Source organism: Mya arenaria, chromosome 3 (genome assembly GCF_026914265.1).
Source record: "Mya arenaria isolate MELC-2E11 chromosome 3, ASM2691426v1".
Lineage (NCBI taxonomy): Eukaryota > Metazoa > Mollusca > Bivalvia > Myida > Myidae > Mya > Mya arenaria.
The window spans coordinates 35,436,126-35,455,507 of record NC_069124.1 but is presented as its reverse complement, the minus strand read 5'-3'; the positions used below and the strand labels follow the sequence as shown (position 1 = coordinate 35,455,507).

Below are 19,382 nucleotides of genomic sequence, written 5' to 3'. Positions count from 1 at the left end.
AATAGCTGACACAAGTAAGGTGTGTTTTGTCTTCATGATATAAGAAGATTTAAAAAATAAAAAAAATCGGAGAAAAATCCGTTTTATTTTTTATTTATTTCTCCTTTGAGACATTTTATGCATTTTATTTTTATTTTTATTTCCTCCTCCTTACCCAACTTTTTGAAAAATCTCCCGTAAATCTAAAGATAGAAAAACTCTGGCCTGAGCTAATCCGATGTTTGAGCGTTGTGTACCGAGCACTACCAAAGCTTGTCACGTTTTCAAGCTGAGTTACATGATGATGTATAAACATTCTCCGATGAATTCAATGTTATTGACACTGATCAGTGTGTCAAAGAGACTGACGCGCCTGTTTCATCATTATGTTCATATTCGGGCGGCATAGGTGGTTGGGCGCACCCGGCACGAGCCTTTCACCTACATTTTTATGAGGAACTGGTCGAACTTGCATGATAACTTAAATTATCTCACAGCTTCTAGGGGGGTTATATCCATATAACCACATTTTCCTTTACTCGTGTAAGAGGTCAAGATGATTTGTTGAACCAGTATTTATTTTGATAATATATTAAGTTCAAAACACGTATAATACCAAGTAGTCAGATAATCACATAGTAATTATGATAGTCAATATTTGAAAATTTAAGATAGCAAGAATAAGTCCTAATAGCAATTAAAGTACGCATCTACAGAATTGAGAAGTAAGCATAAATGCTTTTTTATAAGTCTCTCTTCTATATATCATTAGAAAAATGAACATGTGGTGCGAAATACCAAAATTGACATGCATGTTGACATGTGTGGTTCATAATTCACAATAAGTCACCAAAGAAGAATAAACAAATATTGATAATTTAAACAGCGGATGTCGTTATCGCGGGGCAAAACAGAAATTGCCATACATGTATTTCTATTTGCATAAAATTAAAGAATAGTTTCGCATTGTTTAGTGCGGAAGATAGAACAAGAGTGAACGAATAGAACGGAAAAGCGATTTGAGGGAAGGAGAAGTTGCTTAGCCGAGTCAGAGACGGTGAGTATGTTTGATATTGAAATTAATTGTAAAACGTTTGGTGTTGGCAATAAATGTTTGTACTTGGTGGAAGATATGCGTATAGTTATAGTGGTAATGGTACTGAGATTTCCAAACAAGACCATTCTTTGGATAGTATATAATGGACGTTTGAAAAAAGTGGTAAGTGTCTTCTATTGCTTCACATGTACACAGGGGACTTTCTACGATATTCTTAGAAAAGAGATGTGCATTTGGAATGTTGCAATGCATTCGAAGGCGAGCATGGTGGATGTTGTTTACCCTAGACCCTTGGTAATTGTGAGCAGGTACTTCACGAGCATATAAAGCCGAGCGAAAGATCAGAATTCAATGTATTAGCAGCCTCAACAGATTTATCAACTACGATGTATAGTGTCGTATCGTCAGCAAAAAAGTATTATCTTTGATTGTTATTCGTCGACGATATCGTTAATATTTATGAGGAACAGAAATGAATCTAAAATTAAACCTTGGGGAACTCCCGCCGAGATGGAAACTATATCAGAAAATGCTCCCGAAAGTACGAATTGATCCGTTTTAACCACTTAATTTTCGCGATAATTATCTAGCTAATCTAGTTAATATTTGCGTTACCCTTTTAATTAGATAAATATCATAACACTAAAAACAGGCTTGAATGTGCCCAGAACTGCCACATATTACCTTTTTTAAGATGTTTCACACTAACAGGTTAATTAGTTATGGTTTGCGAATCCCACTTAATAAGTAACATAAAACTGTTTAACGTAATAAGATTTCCTCAAACCATGAGAGAAGACGCCCTGTTATACAACTTTTTTGTAACTTAAATAACAGACCACGATGCCATACTCTATCAAAAGCTTTGGATACACACAGAATGATACACGGGCACTAGTTAATTGACAGGACGAACCCAAATTGGAGAGTCGATATAGCATTGTTTCGAATGAAAAAGTTGGAAACATGTGTATGAGTTATGCGTTGAAGGACCTTACTGAGAACGCTCAGCAGAAAAATGGGTCTGTAGTTGCTGACGTCCTGAGGGTCGTTCTTTTTAAATATTTCACTGACATGAGCAAGTTTCCATTGGCGGGGAACTTTCCTTGTACGCAGCGAGTAATGTTACAGATTTGCAAGCGGGGAACTTTCCTTGTACGCAGCGAGTAATGTTACAGATTTGCAAGCGGGGAACTTTCCTTGTACGCAGCGAGTAATGTTACAGATTTGCAAGCGGGGAACTTTCCTTGTACGCAGCGAGTAATGTTATAGATTTTCAAGCGGGGTCGACAGTGGGGGAACTTTCCTTGTACGCAGCGAGTAATGTTATAGATTTGCAAGCGGGGTCGGCAGTGGGGGAACTTTCCTTGTACGCAGCGAGTAATGTTATAGATTTGCAAGCGGGGTCGGCAGTGGGGGAACTTTCCTTGAACGCAGCGAGTAATGTTATAGATTTGCAAGCGGGGTCGGCAGTGGGGGAACTTTCCTTGTACGCAGCGAGTAATGTTATAGATTTGCAAGCGGGGTCGGCAGTGGGGGAACTTTCCTTGAACGCAGCGAGTAATGTTATAGATTTGCAAGCGGGGTCGGCAGTGGGGGAACTTTCCTTGTACGCAGCGAGTAATGTTATAGATTTGCAAGCGGGGTCGACAGTGGGGGAACTTTCCTTGTACGCAGCGAGTAATGTTATAGATTTTCAAGGGGGGTCGGCAGTGGGGGAACTTTCCTTGTACGCAGCGAGTAATGTTATAGATTTGCAAGCGGGGTCGGCAGTGGGGGAACTTTCCTTGAACGCAGCGAGTAATGTTATAGATTTGCAAGCGGGGTCGGCAGTGGGGGAACTTTCCTTGAACGCAGCGAGTAATGTTATAGATTTGCAAGCGGGGTCGGCAGTGGGGGAACTTTCCTTGAACGCAGCGAGTAATGTTATAGATTTGCAAGCGGGGTCGGCAGTGGGGGAACTTTCCTTGAACGCAGCGAGTAATGTTTTAGATTTGCAAGCGGGGTCGGCAGTGGGTGAACTTTCCTTGAACGCAGCGAGTAATGTTATAGATTTGCAAGCGGGGTCGGCAGTGGGGGAACTTTCCTTGAACGCAGCGAGTAATGTTATAGATTTGCAAGCGGGGTCGGCAGTGGGGGAACTTTCCTTGTACGCAGCGAGTAATGTTATAGATTTGCAAGCGGGGTCGGCAGTGGGGGAACTTTCCTTGTACGCAGCGAGTAATGTTATAGATTTGCAAGCGGGGTCGGCAGTGGGGGAACTTTCCTTGTACGCAGCGAGTAATGTTATAGATTTGCAAGCGGGGTCGGCAGTGGGGGAACTTTCCTTGAACGCAGCGAGTAATGTTATAGATTTGCAAGCGGGGTCGGCAGTGGGGGAACTTTCCTTGTACGCAGCGAGTAATGTTATAGATTTGCAAGCGGGGTCGGCAGTGGGGGAACTTTCCTTGTACGCAGCGAGTAATGTTATAGATTTGCAAGCGGGGTCGGCAGTGGGGGAACTTTCCTTGTACGCAGCGAGTAATGTTATAGATTTGCAAGCGGGGTCGGCAGTGGGGGAACTTTCCTTGAACGCAGCGAGTAATGTTATAGATTTGCAAGCGGGGTCGGCAGTGGGGGAACTTTCCTTGAACGCAGCGAGTAATGTTATAGATTTGCAAGCGGGGTCGGCAGTGGGGGAACTTTCCTTGTACGCAGCGAGTAATGTTATAGATTTGCAAGCGGGGTCGGCAGTGGGGGAACTTTCCTTGAACGCAGCGAGTAATGTTATAGATTTGCAAGCGGGGTCGGCAGTGGGGGAACTTTCCTTGTACGCAGCGAGTAATGTTATAGATTTGCAAGCGGGGTCGACAGTGGGGGAACTTTCCTTGTACGCAGCGAGTAATGTTATAGATTTTCAAGGGGGGTCGGCAGTGGGGGAACTTTCCTTGTACGCAGCGAGTAAAGTTATAGATTTGCAAGCGGGGTCGGCAGTGGGGGAACTTTCCTTGAACGCAGCGAGTAATGTTATAGATTTGCAAGCGGGGTCGGCAGTGGGGGAACTTTCCTTGAACGCAGCGAGTAATGTTATAGATTTGCAAGCGGGGTCGGCAGTGGGGGAACTTTCCTTGAACGCAGCGAGTAATGTTATAGATTTGCAAGCGGGGTCGGCAGTGGGGGAACTTTCCTTGTACGCAGCGAGTAATGTTATAGATTTGCAAGCGGGGTCGGCAGTGGGGGAACTTTCCTTGTACGCAGCGAGTAATGTTATAGATTTGCAAGCGGGGTCGGCAGTGGGGGAACTTTCCTTGTACGCAGCGAGTAATGTTATAGATTTGCAAGCGGGGTCGGCAGTGGGGGAACTTTCCTTGTACGCAGCGAGTAATGTTATAGATTTGCAAGCGGGGTCGGCAGTGGGGGAACTTTCCTTGTACGCAGCGAGTAATGTTATAGATTTGCAAGCGGGGTCGGCAGTGGGGGAACTTTCCTTGTACGCAGCGAGTAATGTTATAGATTTGCAAGCGGGGTCGGCAGTGGGGGAACTTTCCTTGTACGCAGCGAGTAATGTTATAGATTTGCAAGCGGGGTCGGCAGTGGGGGAACTTTCCTTGAACGCAGCGAGTAATGTTATAGATTTGCAAGCGGGGTCGGCAGTGGGGGAACTTTCCTTGTACGCAGCGAGTAATGTTATAGATTTGCAAGCGGGGTCGGCAGTGGGGGAACTTTCCTTGTACGCAGCGAGTAATGTTATAGATTTGCAAGCGGGGTCGGCAGTGGGGGAACTTTCCTTGTACGCAGCGAGTAATGTTATAGATTTGCAAGCGGGGTCGGCAGTGGGGGAACTTTCCTTGTACGCAGCGAGTAATGTTATAGATTTGCAAGCGGGGTCGGCAGTGGGGGAACTTTCCTTGTACGCAGCGAGTAATGTTATAGATTTGCAAGCGGGGTCGGCAGTGCCTTTGAGACTTCCGTTAAAACAACATCATTAATTAGGTCAGGACTAGAAGTTTTACCCCTTTTTAGATTACGAAGGTAATCTTCAATTTCAAGTGGAGTCACGTCAATAGAATTTTTTTAAATGTTTGCTTTGTCCAAGGTGTCTTCGTATAACTGATTGTTGTGTCTGTGTGACGGGATGCTGCGTGCTATAGTTTTGTATAGCGCTGTATTTTTTATGAGTTTCAAAATATCTGAGGATTGGTTTGATGGATCACTTATTGCTTCTGCAAGTTTGTTAAATTGATATTGTTTTGCTTAGCGTATCAGTGTGTTTGTTTGATTTCGTATGCGTTTGTGGGTTGACTTACCTGAATGGATGTTTTTATGTTTTGCTAGTTTGTAAGCACCATTTTTTCTGCGAATAGATTTACGGATTTCATTATGGAACCAAGGTGGATCTGATGTTCGAATGGTGACAGTTTGGACGTTATACATATAAGCGAAACAGCAATATTAATTGGTTTGCAACATTACACGTGAACACATCTATATTAGTATCAATACATGTATCCCAGTTAAAATCATAATATTTACACCTCAACTTCCATTCCTTAAATGAACGTCATTTCGGCATTTGCGTTCATCTCGGCATTTGCGTTCATCAATCGATGTTAGTTTATTATATTTTAAATATATTGGTACCAGAAGTGTTTCAATTTTACGTTTTAAAGTGATTTCAAGTGGTTGATCTTTTCCCGCGTTATTGTGACGTCATTTGAAAAAATATGTTTCCGGTTATAGTCGGGTCGTTCTATTTACAGAATGGGTAAGAACGGATTACTGAAAGGTTTTCTTAAATGAAATGAAGTGTTTTTTTAACAATTCTTGGATGAAATAATGAACTATTGGTGTAAGTATAAGGAATGAATTGCGGGGTTGATTTCATTATCGGGGATATGAACGCAATTGGGTTGGTCAAAGTACGCGTGGAGTCCCCCACACACATTGACCAACCCAATTGCGTTCATACCCCGATAATGACATCAACCCCGCAATTCATTCCTTAAATGAACTCAGTAAGTACTGCTTATTTCCAAAATAACGTTTTTAAGGCAGGATTGGGTATCTTTTCGTATTTCAGAAAGGAGTAAACGGGAAAATGGTAGCCACACAATTGATGTAAGAAAGGTTCGCCTACTCCAGAGAAGGAAATTTTGTCAGGGGATGAGAGTTTTAGTTTTAGAGTTGCTTGAAACTGTCACATGATACGATAAGATATTCATAAAGCAATTTATCAACAGCAAATACTTTGTTTTATCAATCGTTCCAAACAGTCTCAAATCCCCGTTAAGTGATTGGAAGATTATTACAAAATTATTCGAAATCATCAATATACATGATTGTCATGTTATTGTTTAAAATAGTAAATAATCCTTTAATACTTTATCAGAAATATAATTACTAACAGACTTCTTGTTAGTAGTATCTAGGCATATGATGCCGGAGACGTTCTGAAGTTCTCATTGTATATAACTCATTGTGACCCAGTTTGGTTTTATTCATACGTGTGTGCTTGTTATTTTATCATCACACAATCTTGTCTTTTGATTTCTAATTTAAGACTCTCGTCTCACCAGTTATGTATTGAAACTGGGCGGTAAAAAATGAAATTGCCCATAATCAAAGCAATTGCACCATTTGTAACACTGGTGATATTGAAGATGATTTTCATTTCGTTTGTATTTGTAATGTATACGATGATTTACGTAGAATATATTTAAAACGAATATACTTCGTTTGGCCTATTATAATGAAATTTATTGACTTTATGCAAAATACGAACTATTCCAGTCAACCTAATGTGTGCTATTTATTTCTATAGGATTAGAACGCCTTTATAACATTTTTACGGGACTAGACACCAGATGATACAATTACAAGAAAAAAGAAACCGTAAAGTAGTCAAATACTTGCATAAAACTGATATCGTTGTGTAAAACGCATTGAATCTTACTAACTGATGTATTACATCGCTTACGATACATGTGTCTTTCACAGTGGTTGTGTTATTCGAATCTCTCACAGTTGTTGCGTTATTCGAAATTTACTGGCTATTGCCAACAAATCCCGTGAAGCAAAAAGGCCTGTAGAGATATACACGGAAAATATGGTTAAACAGTTCTCACGAATTACTTTTTCAACCGATCAACTTACTTCCTATATATGTGTTAGGATAATTCTTACTTTTGAAGATGATAGGTTTGTTTTAATAGTATGATTTTAACATTTTGGTCCTTTTTTAGGGTTTTGTTGGTCACTCAAAGTTACATTGAATTAAGAAGAAGCTAAAACTTGTTTTGCCTTTTAAAGCTATTTATAGACATCCGATCCCTTATCTTCCAGCGGATTACGATGCAGAATTGTTTTCTCTTTCAAATGCACTTTTCAAAAATAAATTTAAAATATGTTTTGGTCTTTTTTGAACATTAATGCAAAATATGTAGAAAATCGATGCCCAGAAATTGGGTATTCAACTGTACGATAGTGGTTTTATTGTCCCTTTGTCTACCACGTTAATTCCAGTAAATTTAAAAATAGTGTCGTATTTATCTGTATTAAGCACGTGACTTTCGCATGCTAAATATACACATTATAAACTGGGAAACTATTATGCGATATTTTAAGTTCACCGCAATATTCTTTTAATCATGTAAAGTGATGTATTATTGGCCTCTTACTTATGCTACGTTTACACTATGTTCCCGGTGTCCACGGCAGCCCCGTTTGCCCGAAACGTATTGCGCCGTGGGATTTTGGCCATTTCTGTCTCCATAATCAAGTTTTGTTAGGTTGTGCTAAGTTTCCTCACGTTTTATCAAGGTAACCGTGACAAGCCGTAGGGGCGAAAAAGTGGTTCGTCCAAGGCGCACTAAGGTCCGGGCGCGGTCTACCAGCGATGCATGTACGTTGCGTCCCGGTCCGATACGTTCTGATCCCTCACGTTGTTCACGTCTTCATCCAGGTCTGATGCGTTTTCCACGTTTTGTCAAGGCCTCCTATGCATCGAACGCGAACACCGCAGACCTTTGGATTACGTTTGTGTCCACGGTATAAAGAAAATCCCCCAGGCAACAGCAATCACTGTATCAGAATAATTCGACAAGTAAACGTGAATTCCCAAGATGAAGAAGATTTTGTGTTTTCACCGCAAATGAAACGTAACGAAACGGCTATCGTCCTCCCTAGCTTGCCGTGAAAACCGTGACAAAACGAAGCACAACGTGACACAACTAGAAAGGAACGTCAGATGCCGGGGATTACATATGATTCCCGCCCCTCTACGGACGATTTAAAAGTTGTGTAACGGCCTATTACGAACTGTCACGTACTGTCACTTACTGTCACGTGTCATTGCGTTTACCCCGTTTTACTAAGACCTACTACGTTTCTCATCCACACCGTGGCTGCCGTGGCAAATTTTTTGACAGTTTAAAATTCTGGCCCGGCATGCACGGCAATAACGGTCTGACTAGTTTGCATATCCCGTTCCCCTGCGCTGTCTCACGTTTATCCCGTTTTCTCCACGGTTGTCTGAAACGGGGCTGCCGTGGCATACGTAGCATAATTCGTATTGACAATTCTAGGCTTGTTTTGTGGAAATAAATACATGCCGATTGTGGGATCTTCTGGTGTCTAGCCCCTTTAATATGGTTTCGTAATCAACTTGACGTAGTTCGATGCTGACGTTCAGAATTGTATTATATTTGTAATACATATATTTCTTCATACATTATAATTGTTTACAATATTCATGTTTAATAGACGATATGTCTCTGTTCTGGGCAAATGGAATATAAATAGTTTACTTAACGTTTTTTTTTTTCATCTTTGTGTTAATGTAAAACAATATCTAATACGAGTTAAGTAATGAGGAAGACGCTTGTGTTAAAATTACTGAAGAAATGTGTTGAGTGTTTAATGAATGCTACCATCGTTACACATATTGACTGTTTCTATAGCTCATCAGCAAACCATTCTGCCATTTACTAAACGCATGCTATCAGAACATAATGTATTTTTACAAAAACATGGTTACAAAACATTAACAATACATCAATGCGTCTGAGTAAATAAACGAGTGTTTATTTCATCTTCACAGCTCAACTAATCATCATGAATTATAGTATTTGACACCGGTATTTTTACAATTATCGATGACACCAGATTTTTTTCGCGCCTTTTCTTTAAATATCGGACTTACTATCCAATGACAATAGACCAAAGCGATCACGTGACAAAAAAACCGAACACTCACCATTCGGAACTCCTCGGCCATTTTTTTCAAAAACAACCTCGGATGTATTTGGACGGTTTACATACTCAAAAAGTGGTACGTTTAAGTCCGCTGCAAGTAGATCGCGTAGTAATTTTATTTAGCAGTTTAACTTTGTGACATTACTCTTGGGATTCTTAAATATGTTTGCAATAAAACAGTTCAATGGCAATCAATTTAAACTTAGATCAATAAATACAACTCTAAAACACTACATTTAATTAATGATATAATTCAAAATTTTATGAACTACTTCAACTGATGTACCTGCATACATCCGAGGTTGTTTTCGATAAAATGGCCGAGGAGCTCCGAATGAACACACACTTGACTGTAAGACGACACCTCGCCTACATATTTACCTTATGACATACTAGTACGAATAAACTAAGTAATAAAGGGAAAACTAAGGTTAGTGTCATGGTTATTACACTGTTGGTTGGTAGTTATTTGTATTGTATATATGTTAAATTACTATATGTTATATTTATACTGTTGCTACTGACAGCAATGCGGTTTTTAAAGGGTTTTGTAGGTTGTGCATTTTCTTAAATACCGAACATACAATTTAACTTAGATTGTCAAAGATAGTTTAATTTCATCAAAATGTAATAAAAGTAGTGTTAATAATGTTTAGGTGTTTTCATATCGATGTATAACGCGTTGTTAATAAAACTTATGTCTCTGTTTTTGTTGTCCTGTAATTTTAAGTTAAACATTGAATGTTCGACATTTATAATGCATCGTTATGCTTCGTTTAATTCTGCGCGTAAATCAATGTTCCATTTTGTTTACTAGTTCTCAAATACTCTGTAATTAACACCACAAAAAGCAATGGCGTGGGTATTCAACACAAACATTATAGCATGTTATAGGTGCATGCATATAAAGTACATGACAAAAGAGAATGAGAATACTTCAAGGTACTGCAGACAGTGACCATTAAACTATATATCATAATATGTATACAGTTTACATATTGAAATTTTCGAAACATTAGTATTCAAGTATTAATTTAAATATATCAGATTATTCATTGAATGGAAAAATTATTTTCAATTTTAAAAATTGATCACGTTACAATAGATTTTTTAAAACGGAGGAGCAATTGCATAATTTATTTCATGGTCTTATATACTTGTTTGAAAACGTGTTTTGGTTGAACAAAATGTTTAAAAACTGTAAATGTATTTACTACGTTAGCGGTAACTTGAGGATTATAAGAGTAATATTAGGCATGGGCTTGGTAACTCGTGCGTAAATAAGGAAGTTTCCTCGTGTAATGCTTGTATTGAATTGATTATTCGACGTTCAGAAATGATAAACTAAGCATCGAATTCATTAATGTCAAATTGGCGTTGACTCTGGCTGCTTTTACATATAATTGTTGTTCTATACATCTTTTTTTACCGTGACGCTGTATTTTTATTTGTTTTCTTTCTTTTATTCTATTATTATGGAAGTTCAAGGGATGTTGTCTTAGAGCGGGTGCAGCAGTGATTTTACATATGACGTCAGTGTTTAATAGTGTGTTGTTTTTCATATTTGGGATATGTATGAGAGCATAGGAGCCAGGTACTTAAGCTGGAACATTTGAACTTTTAGCTGTGTATGTGAGTGCATTTACAATTAAAGTATCTCGTCTGTGGTACCCCTATATATGTGTTCATTTTGTATTACTATCCTTAAGGTCAATGAAAAAATATTTATGTTTGGCATGTAATTGAACGAAATAGAAAGTATTTTTTTCACACTGGATCAAATCTGAAATGGGGTATTTAAAATCGCATACTTTAGTAACTAAACATAATATTATTATTTTTTTTCTTAATTTGAGTCGCTAAAGTGAGGCTACATAATTATGCTAAAAGGTTCAATGATATAATAATGTTAACATGATGTTCTGTTAGGCCATCGTGTCTTTTCGAAGGAGCGAAGACGCGTAGAGACAAAGGCGAATACACGAAGGAACTTAAGAACGAAGGCGAATATGTAAAATTACTAAAGAACAAGACGAAGACGTGAAGAATAAGACGAAGACGCGGAAGTACTTAAGAACGAGGGCGAAGACACGAAGGCAAAGACGCCGAAGTACTTACGTACGAGGGCGAAGACGCGAAGGATAAGACGAAGACGCGGAAGTACTTAAGAACGAGGGCGAAGACGCGAAGGCAAAGACGCGGAAGTACTTAAGTACGAGGGCGAAGACGCGAAGGATAAGACGAAGACGCGGAAGTACTTAAGTACGAGGGCGAAGACGCGAAGGCAAAGACGCGGAAGCACTTAAGTACGAGGGCGAAGACGCGAAGGATAAGACGAAGACGCGGAAGTACTTACGTACGAAGGCGAAGACGCGAAGGCAAAGACGCCGAAGTACTCAAAAGTACGAAGACGCGAAGACGAAGGCGCGGAAGTGTTGAAGTACGAAGGCGAAAATGCAAAGGTAACTTTGCTTCTTCGCCTTCGTATATTCGCCATCGTGTCATCGCCTTCATCCCTTCGTACTTTCGTATGGTCATGTCTTCGCCGTCGTCCGAAAAAAAACGAAGGCCGAGGAGCGTAAGGTACGCTGGCAAAGACACGACGGCGAAGACGCGAAAGTACGAGGGCGAAAGTAAGGAGCGTTACCTTTGCCTTCGTATTTCCGACCTTTCGCCTGCATGTCTTCGCCTTCGTCCCTTCGCGTCTTCGCTCCAGCGCGAAGACTCAATGACCCTAAAGGAACACCGTAATATCTTGTTATGATCAATCTTATCGTTGTCTGTTCTATACATGTTTGCTTTTAATTCCTGGTCCATTGATTCAAAAAGGAAAGGATAATGGTGGATAGTTAGTGGTGTCACCTTTCACCCAATTTATATTTAACTGTCAAATATATAGCTTTGTGAGAGTTTAAACTGGTTTACGTGGATATTTATAATGTAATGTACTCTGTTTTTAATTATAGATCGAATCGTATTCAGATCAGAAGGCAAGGAAGATAAAATGTGATAAATCAACATAAAACGTTGAAAATATGCTTCAGTACCTTTCGCCTTCACTCGTTGCGTCCTCTAGAGTGTCTCGCTCCAAATGCACCTGTAACGTATTCCGAAGTATGACCTCTCGCCACCGAAAGTGTCGTTGCATATTGTGTCTATTAATTGTAACTAGTATCTCCGTCCTATGCAGCGTAATTCTAGTCAACATATGGCGACTGTGGGTGGGAGATTCAACGTGCCACACACAGATCGACACAGGCCTGGATTTAACACATGTAGAATTTCCGAGGAGAATTCACCAGTGTTTCTTTGGAGTTGATTCGCTGAAAATGCCGGCACGTTTTGGGCGTGCGAAATATGTTTGGAGCAAAGAATATTCTTTGAAATTTGGTTACAACTACACGCTTTGGAATGCCGGAATGGTCGAACGGCTTATACGTAATGACTATCCCTGGCTTGTGCCTACATATAGCAGTTATGGACACTGGGTGAGGCGGGTTGATGCCGCCAAATACGCGATTCTACACAAATATGGAGGCATATATGTTGATTTGGATATCAGAACTTCGGGAAAAGATCTGTATGGCATTTTTAGCAAACTGTCCAATCGCACCAGTATGATAATGTACAAGACACAGCCCGCTGGTGTAGGTGGCGATTTCTTAATCGCAAAACCTGGAGATCCGTTCCTTTGGTACATTCTCTGTGGACTTTTGAGCGCCAACACATGGTGGCTGCTGCCTTACCTGACCACCATGATGTCGACGGGGCCGGGCTACTTAACGGTACGTGAACGCACGTTCAAACGGCGCGACACGTTGCACTTATTAACATCCCGTGAGCTTGACCCGTACATACGTCACATCCGGGGCTCCACGTGGCACCAACTGGACGGACAGGTCATCTGGTGGGCCTTTAGTCATATAGACAAGATCATATGTTATACAGCTGTTGTATTTATGGTTGTAATATGTTTATTCATTTTGAAACTGCTTTTGAAATACAGTCGAAAACATCAATACGTACAACAGCTGGTTACAAGTAGGTGTCATCGCATACGCTATTGTAAATAACAAAGGACCATTATGAAACCATATAAATAAGCCTCGTAAGTTGCATTGACTCAAATAAAAATGTTGAATTATGGTCTGTATTTGCGTATCAGTCCGGTACTGAAGGGGAACGGCGTTTATTCATACCTACGGTGTCGACGAACGTATATCATTCACATGTAAATAAGAAGACATGTTTTTTGATCGTGTTCGAGGTTCGTCCGGAAACACATGTATACGGTCCTGGTGATATGCAATAAAAAAGAGCACGAATCATATTCAACGGTTAAACAGTCATCTAAGAAAAGAAAACAAAAATATGTCACCCCCGCTTCCATTAAAAAATAATGGATGACTTATGCACCAGTCAGTTGTAACCACGGCCCCCAGGTCCGAGGGTATGCCGGGGATAGCCGGGGAAATGGGCCGTGTTTTTACCTTTCAGGTGGCTCCGCAGTGCAGGGTGAATGCGGTGGTTTTGGCTTCACGCAAAATATAGCGGGGACTGGGCCTTGCCTAGGGTCCCTTGGGTGCGGGGGGCATTTGGCGGGGATTTTACCATCAGTTCGTTCTCGCAGGGCGGGGATTTTACCCAGGGTTGGCTAAAACGAAAGTCAAAGTCCCCGCTATGCCCCGGACCTGGGGGGGGGGGGGGGGGCGTGGTTACAATTGACTGGTGCATTAGCAATTAATTTATTTTGGTTTAAGGACAACATCTAGAAGTGGCAAATGGTGTACATGAACCTGTATTATTTTTTAACAGAACATAACACACGTTTTTAAAACTTACGAGTATATCTTATCTCGTCATCTATACACATGGCATTATCTTCTATATGTCAAGTGTATATACATTGTTAGTACAAAAATAAGCATACTTCTTTTTACATCAACAAGGATTAGGATATAGTATTGTTGTATAAGAATAAATAATAATATGTTAATATATGTAATAGTGTTGCATTATGGGAAACAGTACGGTACAACGAGGATGCACATTCTAAGATGAATTATTAAGAACAGCCTTAGGAATGTTTGATTCTTTAAGATGATTGCAGAGCGTATTAAATATGCTCACATTTATTAACAGATGTTAATAGTTGGTGTTATTAAATACAGAGGGGCGAGGTAATTAACATGACGCGGCCTGTCAGTCAAACTGGCCGGACGATAACCGACTGACCAATCAGCGTCCAGATTAGGCGGGGCTTATCAGTTGTCCGTTGCTATCCGCCATGACCTCCGACAATCTGCACTTATCAACAGTAGTGTTTTCTATATATTAACACAAAAAATGTTATCTGAAAGATAGTAAAGACAAGGAAATCCATAATACTGACATTTCCCCTATTGCTGCTCAAATTATTATTTAAATTATGCATTTTTGGGGAATTTGTTTGATAACAAAGTGACCTTTCGGTAGACTATTTCAACCCTCCAAATTCTTTATGTGACCGTACATAACATACGTACCTTTTTCGTTAGTCTTAAAACAAGAAATATAATTATGAGTATTAGTGCATAATATTGACGACATCTTAGGATATATTTTTATTTTTATTTTGTTCTCCCTCTTGTGCGTAAAGTTTTAAATCCGAAGCATATGCATTTGCTTTTAAGTTTGTTTGGACAAACTGTTAGTGAAAAAGACAATTCAGTTAATTTTGAGTTACATTTTTTTTATTAAATTTATATAAAAGATCAAATATCATATATCTAAAGGTCACAAACCGTAGATACGCATAGATAAAACAAAATCATCTTCAATCGTAAATGACGCAAATCAATGTATAAACCTATGCGTTTATAATGACTATGATCACTTCTTACTCCTACATGTATGTTCCTTGTAGGAACAGTTTCGCATTTCATTTAATACGGATATTAATTCATTAAGAGGAATACTACGGTAGTTATATCAATAATAATAATTCACTAAACTTGTATAAAAGATGATTTTTTAATGGAGAAAGGAAGACAAACAGCAGAATCAATTTGATCTAAACAAATGTCAACAATAAATTGACTTTTGTAAAGTAAATTAATTTATGTTTTGTTTTCATAAATTTGAGGTTAACAATAGACCGCCTTTCTACTTAAACAAAATTCCGATGTTATTTAGAAATGAATTATTTTAAAATTTAGACATTTAATTATTTCTACCTGAATCAAGCATTGAATTAAACTTATTATAATAATTAACTAATTCAATGTTAAACTAGCTTTTATTGCTATATTTTATGTAGTTCTGCCTAATGACTATATAATATGGGCATATACACACAGACTAGAACATTTTCGTCACAATGAATTCATTACGTACATTATTATTCCTCCCAACCCAGATAAGTTATTTCAAATGTTTGGCCATGCTGGAAATCCTTTTTTTTTGCCCACGGGCAAAGATTAAAAAAATACCCCTATGTAAAAATATATTAATCATTGATTGAGTATAAACCCGTATTTCACATGAATAAATTAACATAGAATCTACAAAAACATTTAATAATTGGCAAACTCTATGAGAGTTTAGATCAAATTCTTTACACTTATAAAGCCTTAAGAGCTTTTCCCGCTAGATATTCCCAAATTAAACAATAATAACTAATATAATTAAACAGAGTACAGCAATCATTTAATTATTCACGGCTTCAATGCGGTTGCGACCATATATCCAATTTTCGTTAGGCAACAAACGCAAACGTTCACGGAATACCATAATTTTAGTTTTTGCAATATTAACTTCAAGACCCCTATTACAGAATGCATAACGCATATCTAAATGGTGTTGAACATCATGTGACGTCTTGCCCTAATTGGCCATGTCGTCGGGGTTAGGGGTGTTTGAGATTATTTATTCGGCGAGTGTTCCGATAATAGTGTAAGTCATTTTAGGTGGTTGACGCATGCAGTGTGTGACACCTACAGTGTGTGTATACCACGTGACAAATTGCGTCATAAATGCTACGTCGGAAGGCAGCATTTTGATTCGAATGGAGACTTTAAACAAAGATATCTTCACCCTTTCTTCACCGTATTAAATAAAACAGAGCTTACAAAGCCACGCTTTCTGTCTTTAACTAGAGTTTGACTGAGAGTTTAGTTTCTTTAAACACTTCGACAAACCTTTTCACAATACGGCCGTCTGACGGAGCACTGACAACGCATTATTTTGGCAACAGGTTTGTGGAAGTGTTTGATCCACCTTACCAAACTCCGGTAATAAAACGAAGGCGGCGCTCTTTAAGCGGCATGTGGCGGATCCGTGGTCTAGTGGTAACACACTTGACTAACAATCCAACGGTCGCAAGTTCGATTCCTCGTCGCATCACTAAAATACTAATCGTCTTCCGAAAGGGACGCTAAATGGGGGTCCCGAGTGGCAGTGATATACACTGGTGCACGTTAAAGAACCAGGGTAGCTCTAACCAGGGTTACATTCTTGTCTGTGTATTATGCTCCAAAAAACTAAAATGACTAACAATCTAAACGGTGCACTCGCCGAATGGGCAAGGCCCGAGTGCGAGTATAAATAAGCTTACAAACCACCTTAAGCGTCATAGACTGTCATTTGTTACACAGAAAATTGTGTAGTAAAAGAAAAGATATCTTTTGTTTTCATTTATATATTCTCAGGGGCGTAGCTTCCCTTAGGCCGTGTAAGCCGCGGCGTTTATTTAATATAGAGGTAAACAGTTAAAAAACAACAGCAATTAAATCCCTTAAAGTTCCCCCTCTAATTGTAATTGTATTTACACATTACATACTAGTAGTACAATACTTCCTCCTGATCTATTATCTGATAACTACCAGAATTCAAACGTGCGCTGCTTATATATCTGCACATTCAATAAACTATTCGTGTTACATTCGTGTTACATGAATCCACTTCCAATATATTTTCTAAGTTTAATAACTTGATTATTGTTATTTAAAACACTATTGTGTTGTGTTATTACTTGTGTTTCATTAAGAACTTCAGTGATGCAGAACCGGATAGACAGACGGCTCTCCAGAGGAATGGTTGGAAATGGTCTACCACTAGAATTGTCTACTACACAGTCCCAACCCTGCCTTCCTTCCACCTCATAGCAACCTGGATCATTTCCTGGTTGTCAGAAGTTGATACTTATGCACAAGTCAATTGTAACCACGCCCCCAGGTCCGGGGATATACTGCGGATAGCGGAGAAAATGTGCCGTGTTTTTACCTTTCAGGTGGCCTCGCAGTGCCGAGTGAATTCAATGGTTTTGTTTTCGCGTCGAAAATAGCGGGGTGTCTTACCTAGGATGTCCCGGGGAAGCGGGGGCATTAGGCGGGGTTTCCACCAGAAGTTTGTCCAAGCAGAGCGGGATTTTGCCTGGGATAAGCTGGACCGAAAGTCAAAGTCCCCGCTATTCTTCTGACCTGAGGTGGCCGTCGTAACAATTGACTGATGTATTATTTAATACTCTTGGAGACAATGAGGCTGTTAAATCTGCGGTTTATACTGAAACCGGAGCGTTCCAAAACATTTTATCTAAAATAACGTTTGAAATAACTAGATAAAATAACTGTATAAAAAACTTATTTGAACTAGATTGTCTTCCATCCATGAACGCGGCGACGTTCGAACAACAGAACGGGCTAAACTTTTGAATAAATATGATCAAAATAGACAAATCGTTATGTATTTTTTACCGTGAACACTCAATCTCAAACATTTTTTTTTCATGAAAAATGAGGATAATTTGGACACCTAAATAATTCCAATGCTTCTGCGAAAGACAGGTCTTGATTCCAGTGAGATATATACTGTACAGGCCATCCTTTCAAATGAAAGTCCAAAATAAGCGTGTATTTCAGTATATAGACAAAACAGTCATTCTTCTAATTCAAAACCTTACGATTTTTTTTCCGTTTTAAAAAAAATGCAAAAGAAAACTGAAAAGGTTGCAGTAAATGATTACCAATACAGCCCCGAAAAGCTGTACGACGAGCGTGATTTTAGTCTTTTTTTAAAATTCTGTTCACAGGTAATAATAAAAATCAAAACAAATATTTTGAGTGGTCCCAAACTGTTACCGAAATGTGCCTGTCCCTATCTTAGAATAGGTAGTGGAAATTGATAATATTTTAAATACAACGAGCTAATTTCATAACAGTTCACTGACAAACACATAGAAGTAGGATATTTGAAAATGCTTTCATCTCGCAAGTAAATGAAACCCGATATTGAGTAGGGACGTTTTGACTATTTGTGGTTGGTAAAATAGTTTGGCACGTTCTGGCGTGAGACCACAGTTATTTTTACTATATGTTTCATATAGACACTGACCTGGCTTTTGACTTTATACACACCCCAATTGAAAAACAAGGACATGGCATCTCTAGAACAATTCAAGACACAAAATATAATCACAAGAAAACACCATGTTGACCATTGACCCGACTGTCAAAATTGAGTTCAAATACATAACCCTTCCGCCAGGGAGTCAATCGGCTACAAACAACTAACTTTCAGACTTCCACAAGCTATGATTTTTCCAATATTTACATTGAAAACTATCAATTTCTGCAATAGAGTGTCAAATTCTCTGCAAAAAGAACATTTTTTGCTTCTTTTTCATTCAATTTTAATAAAATATTGATACTTGAACACAAGCACTCTTTGTTTCTGTATTCACATCCGGATCTTGGTCAACGGGGGGCAGATAACTGTGGTCTTGAGCCTTCTATTTGTTCACACATTTTCTATAAAACTATCTACTCTCCTGAAGGGGTTGTGAAGGGGGTGGGGGAGGCGTCAGCGTCTGATCTTTGACTAATCGCTGTATTATTCCACCGCCATTATGCCCGCCAAGTTACTTGCATGCCATTATTTAAACGAATTTAAAGTTATTTAATTTTAATTGCCGTTACAGTACTTAAATCGATATTAATTTCTTGATTTTGTGTTTCAATTCTAAATCTATGAATAGCACATTACTTAATTTACGTCGGTGGAAGGTTAATCATGATTTTTTTAAGATACATCGGATCTGTAAATACGAATCATTTATGTTTAAAAATCTTTGAAATAC

The 19,382-nt window shown here is 39.0% G+C and overlaps 1 protein-coding gene across 6 annotated transcripts; it reads left to right on the top strand.

Annotated features, from left to right (window-relative positions):
- Positions 1-936: 936 nt before the first annotated feature.
- LOC128226949 (uncharacterized) lies at positions 937-13,413 on the top strand. 6 transcript variants are annotated; one of them, XM_052937076.1, is made up of 2 exons: positions 937-1,036; positions 12,235-13,413. In XM_052937076.1, the coding sequence occupies exon 2, from the start codon at positions 12,304-12,306 to the stop codon at positions 13,339-13,341; it is 1,038 nt and encodes a 345-aa protein (XP_052793036.1). In that variant the 5' UTR covers positions 937-1,036; positions 12,235-12,303; the 3' UTR covers positions 13,342-13,413. The 6 variants fall into 6 exon arrangements, with proteins under 6 accessions (XP_052793036.1, XP_052793031.1, XP_052793033.1 ...); XM_052937071.1 differs by lacking the exon at positions 937-1,036 and adding an exon at positions 9,565-9,698; XM_052937073.1 differs by lacking the exon at positions 937-1,036 and adding an exon at positions 9,725-10,862.
- Positions 13,414-19,382: the final 5,969 nt, after the last annotated feature.